This window comes from Taudactylus pleione, unplaced genomic scaffold (genome assembly GCF_031769625.1).
Source record: "Taudactylus pleione unplaced genomic scaffold, aTauple2 ptg000556l, whole genome shotgun sequence".
Classification (NCBI taxonomy): domain Eukaryota; kingdom Metazoa; phylum Chordata; class Amphibia; order Anura; family Myobatrachidae; genus Taudactylus; species Taudactylus pleione.
The window spans coordinates 9,477,386-9,501,266 of NW_028284958.1; the positions used below are offsets into that span (position 1 = coordinate 9,477,386).

General features: G+C 40.5%; 1 protein-coding gene across 2 annotated transcripts in view; it reads right to left on the bottom strand.

Annotated features, from left to right (window-relative positions):
• The window catches only part of RGMA (repulsive guidance molecule BMP co-receptor a), a 50,433-nt gene extending 26,917 nt beyond the window's left edge, over positions 1-23,516 (bottom strand). The window contains exon 1 of one of the 2 annotated variants that reach the window (XM_088452678.1): positions 23,350-23,516. In XM_088452678.1, the coding sequence (XP_088308804.1) occupies positions 23,350-23,363 (14 nt within the window). In that variant the 5' untranslated portion in view covers positions 23,364-23,516. The remainder of the gene's footprint in view (positions 1-23,349) is intronic. The other variant, XM_088452677.1, reaches the window with a different exon arrangement.
• Between the last annotated feature and the right edge of the window lie 365 nt (positions 23,517-23,881).

The following is a 23,881-nucleotide window of genomic DNA, read 5'->3' on the forward strand; positions in this document are numbered from 1 at the left end:
ATATCGTCAACGATTTCCCTTGAACTCCTGGACAAACGATATAATGCATACACACTGTGCAATCTTCCAAACGACGGCACGATATAGTGAGCATCGTTTGGTGGTTAGATCGTTAACTATATGATATTAACATATCGGTCCTCATTTATTAACGAGTTTTATCACCAAAACGAGTGATACATTTCACGGTGTATGATAAATGGTGCTCCAGCCAATCAGCTCCCAACTGTCATTTTTCAAACAGTTGACAGCTGATTGGCTGGAAAACCATTTATCATACACAGTGAAATTTATCACTCGTTTTGGTGATAAAACTCACTAATAAAAGAGGCCCATCGCCTGGTCGTTTGGTAGAGCGTACAATGTAAAAATCATGAATGAACAGCATGTAGGGCCGACCAAAAGACGCGACAAATGACTCACGGGAGCGCGTGATAGTGCGTGTATACACTGGACGATTTGACCGATTTGTCTTTCAGATCCCCCGAAAATCGTCAAATTGTCCAAAATATCGACTAGTGTGTATCCAGCTTTAGGAGTGCAGACTGGACTTAATGTACGTTCCCAACTTTAGTCCCTGCAGTGGCCACTGCTACTGAAGGTGCAAATATACAATTTAACTTTACTGAATGGGAGCCAGGCAGTAGTGTCTGCATAATGCAATGTTTGGTAGTGGCTTACTAGGCATTATCTGGGTTATCTGGTAACCTCAGCCATTGAGAATGGGCATTATCCTGGTTTCCAAGAGAACCCCGACCATAGAGACCTTTACCACACTACCTGGGAAATGACGCAATGCTTTTAAAACTAATAGTCCATCCACCTAGCATCAGATTCTACCTGTACACAGACATATTGACATATTTGCCTTTTGAAATCTGACAAATAAATATAAGGAACACGTTGTACAAGTTTCATAAGTGAGATGTTTGAGCTTGTGGCTATTGACTGTGTCACAGATATCCTTCTAACTCTTTGTGTGCTGGTGCAAGAAGTGGTCTAGATCAGCTCAGTGTACTCTTGTAACAAACCTTGTCTGTCAAATTACAATCAAAAGCAAAGAACCTAGATTCTACCCAAATGATCTGATGCAATATGGTGGCTGTAAAAATCAGACAGAAGCCAACTTTAATATAAAGGAATCAATAAAGCCGGCCATAAATGCAATAATATCGCCAGATATTGCTGTGTCTGTGGCCACACTGACTAGAACATCTGAAAGATGCTTTGTTTAAAACTTATTGCTTGGAAATGCCATGCAAGCATTCAATATTTCTCTAGAATAACTTTGCCCTGGTGTACCATTATTCTTCTGATTTGTATGTATTGCTAACACATCATTGTTCCTTGGCCAAGTAATTAATACCAAACCCCAATGGGAAACAGAGATATAAGGCATTGTAGGCAGATAATAAATTACTTAACATTTATTTAAAAAAAAAACATTAAAAACAAAAATAATGTAAGTAAAATCAATGGATGGGATGAGTATATGCCCCCTTTAAGTGGAGACACACAATAAACAGTGAATCTACGATGGTCTCTTAGGAGTGATATATCTTAAGCTACAATATTTTTCCCTGGAGTCAGCAAAACTGTCAGTAGGTACCTCATAGTGACATAGATAAGAAAGAAGGAAATTATTCTCTGTTCAACTTATCAATTAATAATAAAACTCTATCTTTAAATGTTGCATTCTTGGAACGGTCAATATTAAAAAGCCAATAAAGTTTATCCGAAATTTCATCATCTGACATTCAAAAAAACACACTATTATATATATATGCGCACACACACACACACTATATATATATATATATATATATATATATATATATATACACACAGTCAGGTGCATGAATATTGGGACAATGACAGAATTTTCATATTTTGGCCTCTATTCACCACCACAATGGCTTTGAAATGAAACAAACAAGATGTGCTTTAACTGCAGACTTTCAGATTTAATTTGAGGGTAATTACATCCAAATCAGGTGAACGGTGTAGGAATTACAACAGTTTCTATATGTGCCTCCCTCTTTTTAAGGGGCCAAAAGTAATGGGACTATCAACTCAAAAGCTATTGACAGGTATTGACTATTCCCTCATTATTTCATTATCAATTAAGCAGGTAAAAGGTCTGGAGTTGATTCTAGGTGTGACATTTGCATTTGGAATCAGTTGCTGTCGACTCTCAATATGAGATCCAAAGAGCTGTCACTATCAGTGAATCAAGCCATCATTAGGCTGAAAAATCAAAACAAACCCATCAGAGAGATAGCAAAAACATTAGGTGTGGCCAAATCAACTGTTTGGAACATTCTTAAAAAGAGAAAACGCACTGAAGAGCTCAGCAACACCAAAAGAACAGGAAGACCACGGAAAACAACTGTGGTGGATGACAGAAGAATTATTTCCCTGGTGAAGAAAAACCCCTTCACAACAGTTGGCCAAATCAAGAACACTCTCCAGGAGGTAGGTGTATATGTGTCAAAGTCAACAATCAAGAGAAGACTTCACAAGAGTGAATATAGAGGGTTCACCACAAGATGTAAACCATTGGTGAGCCTCAAAAACAGGAAGACCAGATTAGAGGTTGCCAAGCATCATCTAAAAAAGCCATTACAGGTCTGGAACAACATCCTATGGACAGATGAGACAAAGATCAACTTGTACCAGAGTGATGGGAAGAGAAGAGTATGGAGAAGGAAAGGAACTGCTCATGAGCCAAAACATACCACCTCATCAGTGAAGCATGGTGGTGGTAGTGTCATGGCGTGGGCATGTATGGCTGCCAATGGAACTGGTTCCCTTGTATTTATTGATGATGTGACTGCTGACAAAAGCAGCAGAATGAATTCTGAAGTGTTTTGGGCAATATTATATGCTCATATTCAGTCAAATGCTTCAGAACTCATTGGACGGCGCTTCACAGTGCAGATGGACAATGACCCGAAGCATACTGCAAAAGCAACCAAAGAGTTTTTTAAGGCTAAAAAGTGGAATGTTATGCAATGGCCAAGTCAGTCCCCTGACCTGAATATGATTGAGCATGCATTTCACTTTATGAAGACAAAACTGAAGGGAAAATGCCCCAAGAACAAGCAGGAACTGAAGACATTTGCAGTAGAGGCCTGGCAGAGCGTCACCAGGGATGAAACCCAGCGTCTGGTGATGTCTATGCGTTCCAGACTTCAGGTTGTAATTGCCTGCAAAGGATTTGCAACAAAGTATTAAAAAGTGAAAGTTAGATTTAGGATTTAACACATCTTGTTTGTTTCATTTCAAAGCCATTGTGGTGGTGAATAGAGGCCAAAATATGAATATTCTGTCAATGTCCCAATATTTATGCCCTGACTGTGTGTGTGTGTGTGTATATATATATATATATATATATATATATATATTTGTTTCAGGAATTAAGATGAATTAGATTGTATATAACCTTGTTATGTAAGTTACTGCAAAGTTGTGTCCTATGAGTGCCCTGTCACTCACAGGCTGATCTGCTGCTCGACCATACCTGCCAACAGTCCTGATTTTCTCAGAACAGCCAAAACTTGCCAGTGGACACTGCATGCCAAAAAGAGTGTGTGTCCTTTATCATAATTGGTGTTGTTTGGGTAGATTGGAAGTTCAGAACAATTTAAGCCATGCCCCAATCAGAAAAGTTGCCATTTCTACCCGAGTACCTACTTACAGTGTCACAGTACAATTTGGCAACACATATAGGTGCATTCTCTGTAGGCCGATAGGAGTCTGCTCCCTACTGCATTTATCAACATGTCCGATAATGACCGATTTGGTTAGATATACAGTAAGCTGTCACTGCTAGCGTCACCGCTTTTGTGTCATGTTTGGCTGAAATAAGCTGACTACAATACCCTTCATTTGCATTATGTTGTCCTACACAAACAGACTGTATGGGTGACCCAACAAGTCCAGGTCTAGTTGTTTTGTGACTGACACAAATGTCTGTATTGCATGAATGCCCATGCTGTCACAGGATGACTGATATTTTTCTCTGTGTGGTGTCAGCTGTACTGGTGTGCATTAGGAAACATTCTTTCTCCATAATAAACATTTTACTTCCAATACCTTCAGGTCTTCTAATATCTCTAAATTATTATATATATCAGAAATGCTAGTAGGAGCTATTTTATACTAAGTAAATTGAATTTTAAGATTTAATGGTCATTTGACTGTAGTCATAGTAGTCTCATACCAAATGTTATAGCATATAAAATAGGTCTGAATAATCTACTCCTATGTACTCTGAGGATGGACTAAATAAGCATGTGAAAATGGAAATGTGAGTCAAAGCGGCCTATTAATTAAGCCTTTTTTAATTCATAACATTATGCAGAAACTGCAGTTTATGCATAATTCTATGAATTGTTGCTATGTACTAATAACCTAGACAGAAATCTCCTGCCAGTGGAGGCTTTACTCGCAGGAGAGAGACTTTCCAATCCCTCTCCTGCAGCCTCCGGAAAATGGATGAGACTTTCACAAATCTGAGACTCCTCCAAAATGCCAGGGAAATGACTCGCAGGGCCAGAGGTCATTGCTACTGCTGTCCCTGCGGGTTCAGTATAGTACATAGCGGGGATATTTTCATTCAAAATGAAAATATCCATCGCGATACAGATTATACATAATCGTGGCACTGCTGTGATTATTAATAGACCCCTAAATGTTGTAAGTGCTGCTGACATGTTCAGTTGTCGGTTATCAGGTCAGTTAAACTACTAAGCTGGCCACACACTAGACCAACTTTCCTCCAACCAAACAACTAGTTAGTTGGTTGGAATGAAAATCCTGTAATGTATGGGAGCAAATGAGAATCAGCCATTTGCTCATAAATACTGGAAAACGGACGAAAGCTGTTGTTCAGACAAGTTTTATTTAAATCAAACAGATTTAACCAACTTGCCTGAACAACCTTTTTTTTGTGTTTTCTGATGTTTGGGAGCAAATTGCTGATTGTCATTTGCTCCCATGCATTACCGGATTTTCATTCCAACCAACTAGTTAGATGGTCGTCTCCCACTTGTCCATCGATGGCAGAAAACCATTGGTTCTCTGCCATCGATGATAAAGTATTCGATATCAGACATAAACCATAGATCAGTGGTTCTCAAACTCGGTCCTCAGGACCCCACACAGTTCACTTTTTGCAGCTCACCCAGCAGCTGCACAGGTGTATTCATTACTCTTGATTTTAAAAGATCTACAGGTGCAGCTAACTATTTCACTAGTAATTATGTGAGGAGACCTGCAAAACATGCACTGTTTGGGGTCCTGAGGACCGAGTTTGAGAACCTGTGCCATAGATGATTTTGAAACATCGATGGTCGATGGCCATCCCTAGTTGGAGGAAAGTTGGTCTGGTGTATGGCCAGCTTTAGATTACAGATCGGCTCCTCAGCTGACTGGCAGAACATTCTGGAAATTTCTCTGCTCCCATGTTATCTTGTGCATTAAACTGATTTGGCCTCTTACAAAAAGAGGCATGAAAATATATTCATATAGTAAAAGGATGTAAATGGGTATGGGATTGGAATCCACTGGTTCTAATGACCCCATACCTACTAACATTTGCATCATGGAGCACTCGCTTTACACGGTTTTTTGTTTTTTTTCAAAACTGCCTGCTCCATTTACTCGCATTCACTGGAAGTGAAAGTATTGGAGTCAATAAAATGTCCTCCCCCTGGACCACAAGTGCTGACCATGGACCTCATTCAGACCCGCTCGCTAAGGCACGCTCGCAGCAATTTTCGCACATCTACGCATGCGTATAATTCGCAGTGCGCATGCGCAAGTCATTCGTTGCGATCTGCTTTTGGTAGCTCGCAAGCCACTTTCAGGTCGCTGCTTTGAGTGACAGATAGTGCCATTTGTGGGTGGTAACAGGGGAAGGCGCTTGTGAACGGGGGAGTGGTTGTGCGAACGCAGGCGTGTCAGGGGACCAAAACGTTCTTTAAAGGACGTGCATAACTTACAAAGTAGCGTCATGGTACACGTCACCTGAATGTATTTCAGCCAGTACTGATCGCAGTGCTTGCGGCAGACTAAGGCAACCCCAAGGGCTGCGAGCAGCTCCGATGGCTCTCGATGATCCAGATTAATCCTTCATTTCCCGGAGATGACGTGTGTTGTGAGTGGCAAGAGGGCGTCTTTAGACACTTACGAGCGCACTTTGCCGTAGCTCGCTATAACATAGTGGGCGTCCTTACGAGACGCAGTGCGAGCACATCATTACAATATCCGGCCCCTTTTTGCCAGCGAGCGATCGCATCTTGCGAGAGACTCTGAATGAGGTCCCATATGCGATCCTGTATGACATGCAGTTAGGATGGCAATAATATAACTTTAATTAGGGACACAATTGTCTTACAGGGGTTCTGATGCTCATTGAGACCAGATGAAATGCAGACTTGAAGTCAGCCAGCCCCATAAATTGTGTTATTCATGTGTCCCTGATTAATAGGATATTATAGCAACCCTACGTGCAGTGTCCCTGGTGTTTAAGGGAACAACAGTATTTAATCATCCCTTACATGCAGGTTTAATACATCTCAAAATAGAGAACATGGTTGGTTATGGAGATAGTCTGTACACTAACAGTCAGTGCAATAGGATAAATCAGTACATGAAATTTATGCATGCTGTCTATTGCTTTGTTGACATTGGCACTGGTATGTACAGACCAACCTACCTCTACACGGAAGAATGTTTCTATTTTGAGATGTGTTCTAGCTGCGCTTTGATGCGGCTGAATGCTTTTCAGATCCACCAAACATGGGTGCAGGGAATACGCCGGAGAGTAAGAGCCCTTACACCAATTCTTCATGTAACTTCCTTTCTAACATTCGGCATAAGCAGGTATATTCTATTACAGAACATCTTGTAACTGTAAGGGTTAATAAGCAGTGTCAAATCAACGTAAGATTAATAATTTTTACCAGGCTCTAAGCATAAACATTTAGAAATGCAGAGAGCTGATAAAACAGTCCAAAGTGAGGAATGATAAGCAACATGTCATCCTATTCCATTAACAAGTATGTGGGCGATTAATCAGGGAGAGGAAATTGTGTTCTACTACTAGCCAGAGCCATAGCTAGGGTAGTGCGGCCGGTGCCATCGCACAGGGCACCACAGGTCAGGGGGCACTGTTTGGGCCTGTCAAATTTCTGTTTATTATCATTCTTGCTTGTAGCTTCCTCTTATTTTATCCCCAGCATCTCCTGGCCTCCCCTATCTCTTCCCTGGCCCTTCCCCATGAGGCCATTTCCCCTTTTTTGGGTGCATCATGTCCCTTTGAAAAATGAGGGGGGCGCCAATGCTCTTTCTGGCATAGGGCACCAAAAAGTTTAGCTACGGCTCTGCTACTAGCTGTGTGTAGTCGATCACCAAACCTGCAACCTGTATGTACAATATTTTGCATGACTGTCAGATAAGGACAAAGCTAAATGAGAACACATGAAAAGGAAAGGGGCCTAAAACATGACATCTTTGGAAAACAGAACTAGAAAAACTTTTTTTATTTTGATGTTTAGATTTTGAAAGTTTATTTTAAGTTGCATAAATTGGTCACTGGGGGCGCTGTCTCATTGGAATTTATTAATTCAATTTACATTTTATCTAGGAAGAGCATGTAGTAACATTTAAAGGCAAAAGGTTCTCTGTACTAAATGTATAAATGTATTACGTGTACATATTTTTAAATAGTACTTACAGCACAGTATATATACCCTTTACATTAATTAAATACTTTAAATTCAATAAAGTTGTTTCCCTTTTATTGGACAACTGTATACTACATTATGTATTCTCTACATCAGTGGTTCTCAAACTCGGTCCTCAGGACCCCACACATTTTCCAGGTCACCCAGCAGGTGCATCGGTGTATTCATTAGTCACCGACACATTTTAAAAGATTCACAGGTGGAGCTAATTATTTCACTTGTGATTCTGGGAGGAGACCTGGAAAACATGCACGGTTTGGGGTCCCCAGGACCGAGTTTGAGAACCTGTGCTCTACATCTTTGCATACATACATAAAATATACCTTGGTAACCGCTACAATAAAAGGACTACGGTGTCTATTTATTAAGCCTATTTCAAAATTTAAAATTTACTATTGCTACTCAATGCAGCAATTTGCACTATATACTATTTTAGTGTGAACCACATGCGGAACATAATTTATATGTATGTATTCATTAGGCAGACTCCGCCCATTTTATCAGGCCAAATGAACTGCAAGAAACTGAGATTGTGATGAATTACAATGAACATTATTGTTCCCACAAGGGGTCCACAGTACCTTACAAAGCACATATACAGCAACAGTATAAACAAAATAATAAAAAGTGACTTATACTGCTTATACACCAAAGTTCCAGGTCTGAACCGGGATTTGCAACATGTTTCCAACCCACATCAGACCTGGGACAGACACTTATCTACTGCAGCACCAACTCAGGGTATGGCTGGGTCGGCACTGTTCACCCCGAAGCCGGGTTGCAGTGACCCGTCTATTCCAGGGTTGCAGCAGACGCTTGGAGATGATGTAGTCTCCAAGCTCCACTGAAGCCACCCAATTGGGTAGAATGCGGCATGATCCGGGTCATTGTGACCCGGATTGCGTTGTTTACTCTGCAGGGTGACATGGGAACAACCTAAGGCAAACCCTGCAAGCTGCCAGAGTTGGATCCCTGGGTCCCTGGACCCGGGTGGATCCATTTACACCGGCAAAAATACAGGTTTGATGCACGTTCACGTGCATCAACCCGGGATTTTCAAGTCAGTGTTATGCCAGTATTAGGAGTATTACAGAATGAAACAATGCAGAACATGGACAAGGGCTTTGCAAACATTCTTACAGCAACAGTTATAAGACCCAAATAAGCAGCAGGGAGGCCGATCTCAAAAGGTTTGGTGCTGTTGTTGGCAGTGGGGAGTAGATGATGGTAGAAGTAAGGGAAGGAAAAGCACATGAGGAAAATGGGCCCTGCTTGTGAGAGCTTACAATCTAAAGGAGAGTGGCAACAGGGGTGATACAGAGGGCACAGATAGTGAGAAAGAATCATGGAGCAGTTGGTTAGGATGAGAGCTGGAAGGCTTTGATGAAGAAGTGGGTGAGAGCCCGTTTGAAGTTTTGTCAAGTGGTGGAGAGGGAGAGAGGGAGAGAGTTCCAGTGGTAGGAAGCAGCACGGGCAAAATCTTGGCAGCGGGAGTTGGAGGAAGTAATCCATTGGGAGGAGGAAGTGGCAATCATTTGTGAAGTGGGTGGTCGGGAGGGTGAAGGGAGAGGAGGTCAGAGAAGTAGGACAGGATTGGGTGGTGGCTTGGTAAGTGAGTGTGAGGAGATTTAATTGGGTTCTGTAGAAGAAGGGAAGCCAGTGTACGGCTTGTAGTAAAGGGGAAACACGTAGTGTGGTTGGAGTGGAAGATGAGCCAGGCGGCAGCATTCAAGACAAATTGCAGTAGAAAAAGGTGGGAGACGGGGAGGTCAGATGAGAGGAAGTTACAGTAGTCCAGTCTAGAGATTACCAGTAAGTGAATGGAAACAGCATTACTGCAAGAGGTATTGAATGTGCAGTTTGAAGGAGAGGGAGAAGTGAAGGCAGGGCCGGCTCAAGGCATGTTTGACCAGTGCGGTCGAACAGGGGCGCCACCTCATAGAGGGCGCACCCCTCCCAACCATTCCTGATTTCAGTGCCACAGTCCCATTTTTCGGACGCTGCTCCGCTGTTCCACCCGCGGGACGAAGTGTCCCACGGGTGGTCGGGCACCTCCAACGCTGCAGTTGTGTGGCAGTGCCGGCCCCAGAGAAGAGGAATGGATGCCGTGCGCATCCATTCAGTGCAGGAAGAGGGCTGGGGGCAGCCCAGCTACTGTCGTAGTGCTTGGCTCGCCCCAGCCTGACCTTTAACGGGAGGCATGTCATACAGGGACCCCCCCAAAATAACGTAATTTAGGGGGTGTGGCCTATGGTAATTGGGCCACATCCCCATTTTTGGTCGTGCGCAGTTAAGGGGCGACGAGTTACCGTCCTGCACAGGGCGCCGCTCCCCCTGGAGCCAGCCCTGGGTCAAGGATACCTCCAAGACAGGGCACTTGCTGGCTAGAAGAGATGGTTGTGCTTATAAATAGATAATGAAATTGATGGAGGTGAGGTTATTCTGAAGGGTGGGAAGATGATCAGCTCAGTCTTAGACATGTTAAGTTTAAAAAAAGTTCTGGAACATCCAGGAGCAAATAGTAAAGACACGGCTGCAGATACAAGTGAAGAGAGGGAATAAAAGCTCAGGGGAGCAGAGGTTTATAGCTAGTTTCACACCTGCCGGTTTTGGCCAGCCGGGCATGAAACAGGCGGTGGCCGGCCAGGCATGAAACAGGCGGTAGTCGGCCGGGCATGAAACAGGCGGTAGCCGGCCGGGTTTTTCCAGGCACTCAGTGCCTTTCACAAGCCCGGCCGGCACAAGCCAGTGTGTGTGAAAGGAAACATTGTTTCCTTTACACCACTGGCGTGCAGGGAAGGAACGGGCATGGCAGCCATCCTGCACAGTGGATACTCCCGGTTGTTACACGGCAACTGTGCCGTGCCCGGGCGTTGTTAAAGGATCCACTGCTTCCCTGTTTATCTTTTTTTCACACCCGACAAAAAAACGGGCAGCTTTTTGCCGCCTGGTCAAAACCGGCATGTGTGAAACTGTCCTATCTGTGTGTGATATTTGGGGCCAAAGCTGGTGCGGAGCTCACCTAAACTGGATGTATAAAGGAGAATAGAAGAGGACCAAAGAACAGAACCTTGGGGAACACCTACTGGTAGTGAAAACATATCTATGTTTCCCAAAAGTAGGCTGATTTCCTCGTAGGTTACCAGATTGAAGTGGTATATGGGTAATTTGATTGAAAAGAACGAAGATCTTTGCTCATTGGTGGACATGGAAATAGGCACTGTCACCAAGACTATCAATTTAAATGCCTGGCAGGTATCTCTGGCACAGAATTAGAAAACAAAGTAATAATTTTTTGGGTCACAATTTATGTAATGTGTGCAATTTTTCTCGTCCTTTATTAAATAATATCCTTTACAGTAATAAAGCATCCTATACCGAACAAAACTGATTTGGGGACAGAGAAGACAAATCATCTGTGTAAAAAGTAACAAATAACCCACCAGAAAATTGAGTTTGTGTACACATACCCCCTTACTGTCTATAGTCAAACTCTTGTAAAAACACACAGCTGAAAGTAAGTGAGATGAGACACCTGGAAGTTTGACAGGATCTGTCTTCTCATAAAAAGAAGGTGAGGTTTATGAGGCTTGTAAAAATACATAGCATTTTAGTGTATTAGCAAGGGGAAAAAATTATCTTAATTTAAACAAAAAAAATGAAAAGAGGGCAGAAATTACAGAGACGACAAATGAGTTTTGATTGCCTAGTTTTACAAGCCTCCATTTAGCTGCTGAATTTACAAATTACAAATTGTAAGACTTAAACGCTCTAGATTAGAGCTCCCACACACTAATACATATAATTTCTGAGGTTTATGTTACTGGTTTCCCTTATGCAATGCAATAATATACACAAGCCTCCCCTTTGACGGCATTCCAAGAGGCTATTATAATAGGGATGTAGGAAAACCTGTAAAATGTCTGATAAATAGTGGTAAAAAAAAAAAAAAAAAAGTATTATACCTGGTGAAACTTACAGCGTTTGGCTACTTTGTAGCTGATTTTGTCTGTGAGCCACAAAAACAAGGTAGAATTTCCAGCTACTGTATCACTGCTTAAGTAACGATGCATTAATCAATGGGCATTGATACTTTTTAGTGGGCACTATATAAATAAATAAAGCCATATGCTACACTGTTTAATCAAAAGATCATGAATCCGGTTATTAAAGACATCTAAACCGTGGGTCATCTCAAAAAGTGCGTTGACAAAAAAGTTCAAAACATTTCTGGAAATAGTCTATACTAATGTTAAAGTTTGTCATAATTTAAAAGTGGGATGATAATGGGTTCATACTTAAAATAATTTTAAAGCAAGTCGGGTGTATTACAAGAAGTAATAACAGCAAGTCACATAAGCAAGCCACCATTTCTTGTTATACACAACGGATATATAGCCATTTATTCTGGAATTAATTTGACGTTCACAACGCAAGACGACTATATTGAGTCTGAAACATTTTTGAATGAACGTTTCAGCCAGTCAGTAAATATTCAGGGAGCACAACAGTATCATGCTTTTATACCTGTTGATTCAAGTACATCAAAAATATCTGTGAAAACCTTTTCTAAGGCAACAACAACATCTACAGTATTCATTTCAAAATCTCTAAACAAACTCCAGTTGACACAAATAAATGGCTATATATCCATTGTGTATAACAAGAAACGGTGGCTTGCTTATGTGATGGACAAGAATGAAGCTGAAGACAAATTAAAAGTGACCTTCCTTCATCCAGCTGGACCTTCACCATCATTATTCTATCCAAGGAAGCCTGATGTACTATGGATACCTCTAATAGATGTCTTATGCAAAGAGAACCCTATAACTCCAACTGGAAGAATTTATGTCAGGTCTCCTGTTGGCACTTTAAAAACCACTGAGGCATTGTCAAACTATCTTCAGCTAACATTGTTGATTGGCTAATAAAATGTCAAGTATTTCTATTCAACTTGATTTATATAATTAAACTAATGAAGCCATCAAATCTATTATTACCTATTACTACTTGTAATACACCCGCCTTTTTTGAATAAACTACCTTGCTTTAAAATTATTTTTAAGTATGAACCCATTATCCTCCTACTTTTAAATTTTGACAAACATTTAACATTAGTATAGACTATTTCCAGAAATGTTTTGTTGACGCAATTTTTGAGATAATCATGATCAAAAATTTCAGTTTGAATTTGGGAAAATGTTTCCTCACAAAGCATATTGTGTTGTATATCATAGGAAAGGGCATACACAACACAGTAAAATGACACCACTCCCACCTCTGTAGCTTAATTAGGAGAGCGGCTATGGCGGTTTGAAAATATGCTGGTTGTGCGTTTTTGACAGATTTTTGAAAAATTTAGATAGCCATATTTTGGAAACGGCAGGAGATATTTAAATACAATTTTGTATTTTTTCTTAGACTACATATATACTCTCCATATACCAAATTTGAACAATATCTGAGCTGTTGATCTAAAATTATAACAACAAGTGTGTTTATTTTACATGCAATGGCCCTCCTACAATTTTGAAAAGTTCAGATATGACTCATGGAAAATACATTCAGGCTAATGCAGAGCGAGTACAACACTAGTTTGGTGTATCATATTTGCGTGAAATTGTACTGCACATGCCCAGAAAGCAATTCCATGATTGCAGACTTGAACATTTTGCACGTATCAAACCTTACAACTGGAGGAGCAGGATGGGGATAGAAATGAGAGTTCTCACATAGACAAAGTTAAGTAAGGATGTATCCACTTAAACAAGGCTCATGCAGAGCAGCAATTATGCGCATATACACATTGTAAACAATGATGACTTGTCATAAATGGGGCACATATGCTGCGGATGTGGAGGCAGACGTACGCATCTGGAAATGCTTCTGGTTCAACATATGTACGGAAATACAATATTTTTGCGTGCACTTTTTTTTGCTATCACCTTTGTATCAGCTGCATTGTTCGGTGTTGTGCTGAATTTTCACTACACCTCTGCAAAACTGGCAAAGTAATATTTTAGTTGCCTCCCCACTTTACTACAGCCATCAGTGTGCAGATGGGATGTCATATAAGTCAAAAAAGCTCAGAATACAGCCATCTGACATGACATGACATTACTTCTGTGTATATACAGTAATTCCACGCAGTGTGTTTCTACACAGCAACTCTGCTCGCTTAGAAGGTGAACTACCACCCTTCTTACATGGCAACCTGCTGCAGACAGGGCCGTGCTACCATAAGGTGAACCTGGACACGCCAATGTCTACAGGACACCTAAAACATGGAACCCCCACACACAGAGGCAGCCAGCAGGTTCTTCCATTTGGAGCTGCTGGCTGTTCCTCCATGTCAGCGTTATGCTGGCTGGCCATACACCAGACCAACTTTCCTCCAACCATCCAATAGTTGGTTGGTTGGAATGAAAATCCGGCAATGCATGGGAGCAATTGCCAATCAGCAATTTGCTTCCAAACACCAGAAAACACGAAAAAGGTAGTTCAGGCAAGTTGGTTAAATCTGTATGATTTAAGCAACTTGCCTGAACAACAGCTTTTGCTTGTTTTCAAGTGTTTGGGAGCAAATGGCTGATTGTCATTTGCTCCCATGCATTACCGGATTTTCATTCCAACCAACCAACTAGTTGCATGTTTGGGGGGAAGTTGGTCTGGTGTATGGCCAGCTTAATGCTTGGTTATGATGTCAGAGCACCTCATACTGCACTCGCCTCCGGCCTGCAAAGTAAGAAGTAGCAGGAAGAAGTAGTGGGCAATGACTGAGGATTGGTAACCACTTCTAGTCTGTACCTCTCTATTACCCAATCAGGTGTCCTCAGGTCCTCAGGCAATGCACAGGCCCTGTCTGCAGAGGGATGAAACATATATTAATTTCAAAATGTTGTTTTTACTTGCTCCTTAAGAAAAATTAGATGATAGGTACCAATTATCAATGTATTACTGCAAAAGGAATCGGTACCTACCTTAAAGCTGGGTACACACTGGGAGAAATTTTGGTTGTTCAATTGAATGAGCAACGTCATTCACAGACATATCGCGTCGGCTGTGCAGCACAGCCAATGGCCAATATATCTGCAGATACATTGGCACATCATGCTGTGTGTACGGGCGGTCAGCCGACTGCCCATACACTTTCTGTAGAGGCCGCCGGTGACTGACGTCACAACTGGGCAGGCACATGTAAATGCCCACCCACTTGTGACAATAGTGCAACAGATCGGGCCGACGATTGGTACGTGTGTATGCACTTACCAATCATCAGATAGGACAGCGGATCAGTCGGAAGGCCGATCCGTTGTCCTAATGTGTACCCAGCATAAGAGTAGAGCAACAGTTATCTACTGATTTTCCATTGTTGTTAAAAAAAACAAAATACAGCTCACTACAAAACTGCATAGGTTTAGGCAATTCCAGACTAATTAATAGGCAATTAAATTACAGTCTACAGTGGATTCAAATACATTATAAAAGCAGATCAGGTAAAGTGTGTCACATTTTGTATGACACTTAGCACTTCCGCTTCCCATGTGAGTTTTCTTTTTTCACCAGGCATTCCAGAAACAGACTCATATAATTTTATGGACCTAAAGCTGTTTGAAGTGGTTACAAGTTCATGATGCAGCAGATAAGATGGACTTTCAACCACACAGAACATTGTGATGTCATTCATTAAGTATAAATATTCTTACAAACACAACCAAAAGCAGATGGACATGTAACGCAAGAGGGATGAGAAGTCAGTAATGACTCCCCAAAAAGACCTTACCAACACAAGAGAGACATTTACTGCATTGATTATTTTAGGTGTACACTCTTCCAAATCTTGCCTTAAGAACCTCAAAATGAAATTTGTCCTGTGAATGTAGACAATTTGCATTTGTACTTCTATTTCCTCTTCTGCAGAAGTTAATGTCTTATTGTAGGTCAATGAAAGAACACAAGATTAAATACAAAATTGACATAACTAAAAAATTTGATGCTAACGAGAAGTAAAAAATCAAAGATCTCCTATTTAAAATTCAGACAAAAATTGTCCATAAATAGCAGTAACAGCACCAACCTAAAACGTCAGATTTTATAGAATGGCCTATAATTATTTATAAGTATTTCAAGTTCTAGCAAAATAATGGAACTTCTATTCATTTGTGTTAACATTTTGTTTGTAAGTAAATCTGTGTATTTTAGCTCATTTTTTAGTTTATATTCATCAGGCTGACTTAAAGACATTTTGGACTTCCACTTTGAATATGAAATTTACTTTAGCCCTATCTCCCTGCAGTACTTTGCTGAGGCCCCTCCACTGAAAATTAATTTCTGCAATTAGCAATGTCCCAGAAGTCACATATAGGGGCACATTCAATTAGATCAAATAAGGTCCCACAAGTTCTTTTTTGGGGGGCAATATCCCACAGCCACAACGTTTTGCTGTTCAATTAGAAAATAGTGTTAGAATCTTTATTAATTTTATTATTTTTTATTAATTTTATTATTGAAAAAAAAGTTATACATTTCTACCATGTGACAAGTTTTAACAGCTTCATACACTTCTCTTGCGGCCACTAACAGCCTCCGGCACTGCTCTTGCGGCCACTAACAGCCTCCGGCACTGCTCTTGCGGCCACTAACAGCCTCCGGCACTGCTCTTGCGGCCACTAACAGCCTCCGGCACTGCTCTTGCGGCCACTAACAGCCTCCGGCACTGCTCTTGCGGCCACTAACAGCCTCCGGCACTGCTCTTGCGGCCACTAACAGCCTCCGGCACTGCTCTTGCGGCCACTAACAGCCTCCGGCACTGCTCTTGCGGCCACTAACAGCCTCCGGCACTGCTCTTGCGGCCACTAACAGCCTCCGGCACTGCTCTTGCGGCCACTAACAGCCTGCATGGGTATCATCAGCCTGCCAATATCATCATACTTGGGTGTATTTTTACCACTTAAGTGCATTTGATTATGCTCCACGGGCCACTTTAAACTTAAAATAGATTACACATGTAGTGACAGAGTAAAACTTCCCAATAACTAACTATAAGGTAGCAGGCTTGATACAGTTCTGCCAGGTCCCAAACCAATTAGCTATTATTTGTGAATACTTCCATATCCTAACGGAGTTCGTCATTGTAAATGTCTCATGCCACTGTTAATAGAAGGTAGAAGCAATTTTCTTTTGTACTTTTCTGCCTTGTCTGAAGTTGATTAGATCATACTAATGAAGATTATGCAAAATAACTAAATTTAGACACAAGTATACATGCCTTGTGTGTGGTTTGATTTTCCATATCCAAACAAGAAAACATGTCTGTAGGCAGCAATAGTAACAGCACCCTTATACTATACAGCGAAAGTATATAAACAGGGGCGTCTTTAGAGAGAAGGGGGCCCGCGTGCATCCCCAGTCACATGCCCCCTCCTCTCACCCCAGCGGCCGGCAGCTGACTAATGCAGCTGGCCGGTCACCGCAGAATCAGTAGACTCTGGGCACTAGAGTGTGCCCTGCAATTTCCTCACAGCGCATGCGCAAAACTCCAGAAAAATGGCCGCGCTGAAAGACCCGACGCGGGACCTCGGAGAGGGAAGTTTTAGATAACATGGGTGCAGGGTGTGCGGTGCGGGCCTACGTGCACTGCACACCCTCCACCCATTATAAATACGCCTCCATCCGGAAACCACGAGCTATACTCTTTTTCATGTATTTCAAAGTCTTATTGTAAATAAAATACATGTATTTTAGATAGCTATTTTGTTTACAAAATATACAAAGAATAAAACCACCCAAAAATGGAAAATTCAGTTTTAGGAGGAATTAAATAAGTTATAATATAATACTGAACGCTACTGACTTGTCCAGAGTTTTTTCTGAACCCTTCGTGCCAGGATCCCCGACCTGTCGGGATTTTGGTGTCGTTATTCAGACCGTTGGCATCCCGCAAGCCGGGATGCCGACTACATCCCATCAGAAACAGGGTACCGCTCGCCCATTACATGAAAGGGTGGAACGCCAAACTCCACGTAAGCATTTAGCCAAAAACTGTGTATATTTGGGAATCTTCATCAGAAACCAGTACTATAGTGTATAAGGTTTATAGTGTGGATATGCTTAGTGAGTTGATTTTAAACTAGGACTTGTTTTTCATGATCTAGTTAAAATAGGGAAGGAGAATTAAAAACTGATATATTTCAGGGAGAGGGAAAAAAACTTTGAAAGATGGCAGAGAGAAAAGTTGTGTATATTTATTTCACAAATGTATTTAGGTTGTCAAACATTTTGCATCTGCTAGAAATGCACCCCGGTGATTTTTCCGTGATTACAGAATATGGTATAAATATGTTGTACCTTGATTCACACTCCAGTGTTTGGCAGGACACAGTGATCAGGCTTGCCAGAACTGCGGTTATCACACCCTTATATGTGCATAAAACAGATTTCAAACACTATCAAAATGCACTGGATAGGTCTACGGACACAGCGACTGCTTCTGGCTAAGACTGAGTGTGTACTTTTTACGCTAGATGGAGCCGTCGTGTGAATAATGCATTAAATCTGGTTACAGATAGCATGGAACAATTTTGCTGGTAATAGTACATTTAACCCTACAAAGGCCATTCAACATATTTTTCTTGGTTGATTACAAAACCCATTGCACACTCATTTGTATCACCAAACTAAGAGTGTCTTCCTGATTTACATTATATTAATTTCTCCTCATTGGTATAGATTTTTGCATAACATATTACTTTATTTTAAGCCGGTAAGCTCTGGGTTTATAAAATACTAAAGATGAGTTTTGCAAAGGGTCCAATTTTCAGCAGCTTTGAGTGCTGGCTTTTAAAGGCCGATAGTAATAAAAAAAAAAATTAGGCTTATTTCACACGTTTTACTATTGCCCTTATAAATCTGCCCCTCAATGGTTGTTCTGAATAAATGATCTGAACAGAAACAAGTGAAAAAGCATTGTTTTATGCATAGAGGACATTTGATGATGTAAGACCATCACTATGACTCTCAAGCTCCTGAAAAGTGTTATTGTCCCCAGTCCTAATATTTTATGTCTACATAAAGCAGTTGGGTTATTTTTTTACAACTCCTTAATAAAAGAACAAGTGATTTGTTTTTGAAACCCCCCCCCCCCCTTTTTAATTTCTCCCAATACACGGGATTACACATTACAATATGATTTTCAGTAAATGTTTTTCTATTCATCCTTCTAGGTCTCATGAAAATTTATGGGCATGTTTAAATGGCAGTCATTTTAATAATGCTGAAAATAAGGGCTGGCTCAGAGGATTGATACTAGTACATGATAGTGTTGAATTATCATAAAATTAATGTGTTTTTCCTCAAATAAGGATAAAATACAGCACTGGCATAAATTGCTAAGGAAATGCATTCAGAAGCAATTCCTGACAGCTGTAATGTGATTACTGTCTAGTATTGAATTGTGATCTAGGCCTGTTATTGTAATTGTGAAAAACTGCAAAACACACAATACAGCTGCAGCAGATACAGCCAGAAGCTTCACAAATCATCCTTCAGAGTTAGCTGCACTAAAAACCTTGCCTATGGATATTGATAAGATTGTACATTAGCCTGGGGTGCAAGGAATGCTGGGTACATGTTGTACCAGAAGTACTGGAGAGCAACAGGCTGCCTGTCTCTATTATGCATAGCTAACAGCAGGAGTTACTATTTTGCAAAAGTCTCATGGCTGCTGGGTAGAGAGCTATGTATAAAACCGGGTACACACTAATACGACCGGCAATCGTGACGAGTTGCCTTCACCCTGGACATCTCATGATTGCCTGTACACACTGCAACGATTAATGAACGGTGGAACGATCACTCGTTCCGTCCTTCATTAGTATGCATGGTGCCACGTGCGATATCGTCAGGTTTGATGTGCAGCACATTAAACCTAGCGAACACGGGAGCGCGCATATCGTGCATGCGATGTGCACATTTTGTCATTCCGATTTGGCCAAATCGCCATGACAAATCGTTCCAGTGTGTAACCAGCATAAGCCATCTAAAGTGGGAGATTTGACCATAGCAACCAATCAGCTCCTAACTGGCATTTTTTTTTAAACGGTGATAAATAAATGATAGGTCGAAGCTGATTGGCTGCTATGGGTTGCTTCTCCACTTTTCTCTCTCTCCAAGGTCTGATACTTCTCCCCTTCACTATGATTTTGTGTCAATGAAAGTAGCTAAATTTTGTTTGTGTTCCTTTGGATAAAATACATTGCAATGTTTTTTTCATTGGACACAATTGTATTCAGACCCCAGCTTTCAGACAACAGATGCAAACCACTCTGTCCAACGATATAAAGACCTGAGGGTAGATTTGCTTAGCTACAAGTTTCCGTCAGAACCTCTCATGCTGCTGCAATGCGAGTTATCCAGGAAAAACCTCTCTCATTTTTTCGCTCGGACCCCACAGAGGCGGGAGCAAATACTAGTGAGGTTCACTCTCCTGTAATCACCCGAAATGTGGGGGGTAACTCCTTTCATTATAATGCATGAAGGCAAGACAGCAAGATGTAAGTAATCAAATCTGTATGAGCCAATAGATAAATAAAAGGTTATCAGAGGGCGGAAAACCTCTTTAAGGATCATGTATAGTGATACAACCTATAGCAGTTTGTAATTGACACATTTGCACTAGAATGTTAATCTTTAAAATACACCTATTACTTACACAGTGGATACAGCTCTTTCATACAGTATGCAGAACCAATACTAATGAGAATACAGCCTATCTATTCACTAGGCCTGTCAGTGATAGCTAGTCAATAAGATGCATTGTAATGAAAATTATTTTAATGTAGAGAATTAAGTGTCTGGTGGTCTTAGTGGACGGACAGTCTGCATTCTCATGATACTGCCTGTCTGGGCACACTTTATTATTCATCAGTGCTTGGTTTTTCATGCACCAAGCTATTGAAGATATAAATTACAATTTTTAAGAACATTTTCTTCATATCCTGGATTATCATCTGGTTAGCAAAACTTTTTTTTTTTACACAAAAATGAGCATTGTGCTAAAAGACAAACACACGCACAATGCACATGTGGTCTCATGTATTTAGATTGTGTCCAGTAGGTGGCACTATTAGTCCTAACCTATTTTAAACAAATTCATACATACTGTATATCTACCTAACTATAATTTTGTAAGGACACACGGTGTGCGTAATTTTTCGGAAATGTTGGTGTTGGGAAGCGAATATATTTCTAGGTAGTGTAATTAATTAAACATGCAGACTCCAATTAATCAAATTATGCACCTGCTACTGCCTATTTGTTGAGAAAAAAAATTATTTTTTTAAATCATTATATTTTACAACTTATATTTTAAATAGTTAACATGAGCAGGAGAAAATGACCTTGCAGGTGTTTTTTCCTTAAATAATTTTTTTTTATTTTTCTAGAATTTTTGTCATGGGTCATCTTGGTTCCCCGAAATTGGGATCACATTAAAAAGAAAATTAAAAAAATGCTAGGAAAATGCAAATTAAGTTTTCCCATGGAGAAACAATTAAATTAAAAAAAGTGTTCAGGACCAGTTCCATACAGTGAACTAAATTTAGCAGCTTTTAAGGAAAAATAAGGTAACAGCAGCTGTCTAATATTCATCTATACATATGATCATGTAAGTGATGATTCACATATGTGCCCTTCACTTCTAGTTTGACAGAATTCAAGATAAAACAGTTTAATAGTGATGATCAATCGTTATTTTATTCTGCTGTGTGTGAGGGTCTCACCCAAAGTCAAAGTCATTTTGTATAATTTATATGAAATTGGATCTCCCCCAGGATGCACTGGGGCCAATTTATCATTAAATAAACCCCTACCCTACTTGCTCTTATGTTCTAATTGGCCACCGCCTACATAGGTATGGGACAAAGAGACATGCATTAACCAAAATGTGAGGTATGAAATGTTGAATATAAATTCAAAAATACATGGTATATGAAATAATGAGAGAGTGAAAGGGAGGTGAGGGAGAACGGGAATAGGGCGAGAAAGTGACAGAAAGAAGGAGTGATGGAGAGAGAACGAAAGAAACGATGCGAGACACTGAGGGATACAGAGGATAGAGAGAGGGATACAAATAAATACACATGATATATTATGTTATTGCTAAGCAGGATAAGCAAATTATGACTACTAGTCTGACAACTAAGGTAAAATCCAATCTACAGTTTATTTAAATCTTCTATTTACTTTACATTAAAAGGAATTATGATGTGCTTCTGACACAAACATAAGGGCACATAAACTGGGTACAAACACCTCAATTACTAGTTTCTAAAAGAAATGAGATGAGACACTTGTAGACCTGCAGTTGAGTCAAATGACCTAGGAAATACAATGAAGCAACATTCAAAGCACATATTGTAGTTCAACAAAGCCAGTGACACCTGTTAATTGGGACTTGTGTGAAAATACACTATACTTTATGCATGAAAGCAAAAATATAGTTATCGTCATTGTCTGAGACATGGTGCATTATACTGCACATGCCTTTACAGAAAGAGGTGCCTGTGGTCACATCCTGCAGTGGGGAGATTGGGAAGGCACAGTCATTTCACGGTTTAACATACTGTCCACCAACTACCCTACTAAACAGGCAAGCAACAACTGCAACATAATGCACAGCATATGCTGACTGACCTTATGCTCTCACAATAAATGGAGGGATAGAACACTGACAAGATTTTTTTATATGAACAATTATCTTCATGAAACTTAAGCTCGGATACAAATAAATAATGATACACAAGTGTTCAAATGCAAAGCATAACATGCATCACATCATTGTATAGGGTGCGATTCTTAAAATAGGGTTTAATAGATTAATGGTAGGAGAGATGTCACCAGTAATATGTATCTGTGTATATATATATATATATATATATATATATATATATATATATACACACATATACATACAGCATAGGTATATATATATATATAATATATATATATATATATAATTACACATAGACATACACACACAGACGTATGAAGGAAAAGACTATTAATGTGTATAGCAGTGATGGATATTGGGGTGCAGTATACACATAGGGGTGTGTGTGTGTGTATGTATATATATATATATATATATATATACACATACACGAACGAAAAGCCTTTAGTAATGTGTCTGTAGCAGTGACGGATGTTGGGGTGCAGTATACACATAGAGGTGCGTTCTAGGAACACGTGATACCAATATAATAGTAGAGAGTATTGTGCAGAATTTGTAAGGGGCATAAAATGAATAAACACAATATAGATATGATACGTAATAAAAAAATATATGTTTCGTCTTCTTCCGAGTACAGGTGATAGTATCAGCCAAGATAGATAGGTAGGTAGGTTATATTTCACATTTTGGGTTGCAAAGGTGTCAAGTACCCACTGAGCCTACCCGGCTAGCCAGGGAAGCAGATATTGATTGGCCTCGGAGTTACAGGGGATGGAGTTGCCGGGGAAGTTGCATGTGTTAGTCAGTGAAAGGTGTAGTGCTAAAGAGAATGTCTGACATGAATGGAAATTGCAATGTCCCACTCACCTTATCGGCTTCATCAGCCTACCCAACCCGTGGGGTCACCCTCCCATAGGACATTCAGACATGGGGGATTATCTTCCTCTCCCCCGCATGCTGCAGCAACGCACAGCCCGAACACAGGCACAGTCTGACCGACACATACGGAGCAGCTGCCTGGCTCACTCCCAGCTCCTCCTCCTGACAGAGGCTGACACATTCACTAGACGTGCTCACTTCTACAGATGGACAGGATTTCACCAGCCTGGACTTAGCTCCTTATTCACATCTAATTCATGCTCCAGATTCTACTCAGAAAACTTTATTTGAAAGGATGAAAATCACGTTGGCTCTCTAATTTAACATTGAAATAGCACTAAAGGATGTCCCGTATACAAATTGCATTTGTATGTAAACTACCTATGTGTTAGGGCATGAAATCAGGTGGCAAAGCAGGTACAGGCACAATATTTTTTGAAGTGCCTTGCTATGTCCCCGTAACCATCCTTTATTGATTCCCATTGTGAAATGTTTGTTCCAACCTGATTTAACCCTTGCA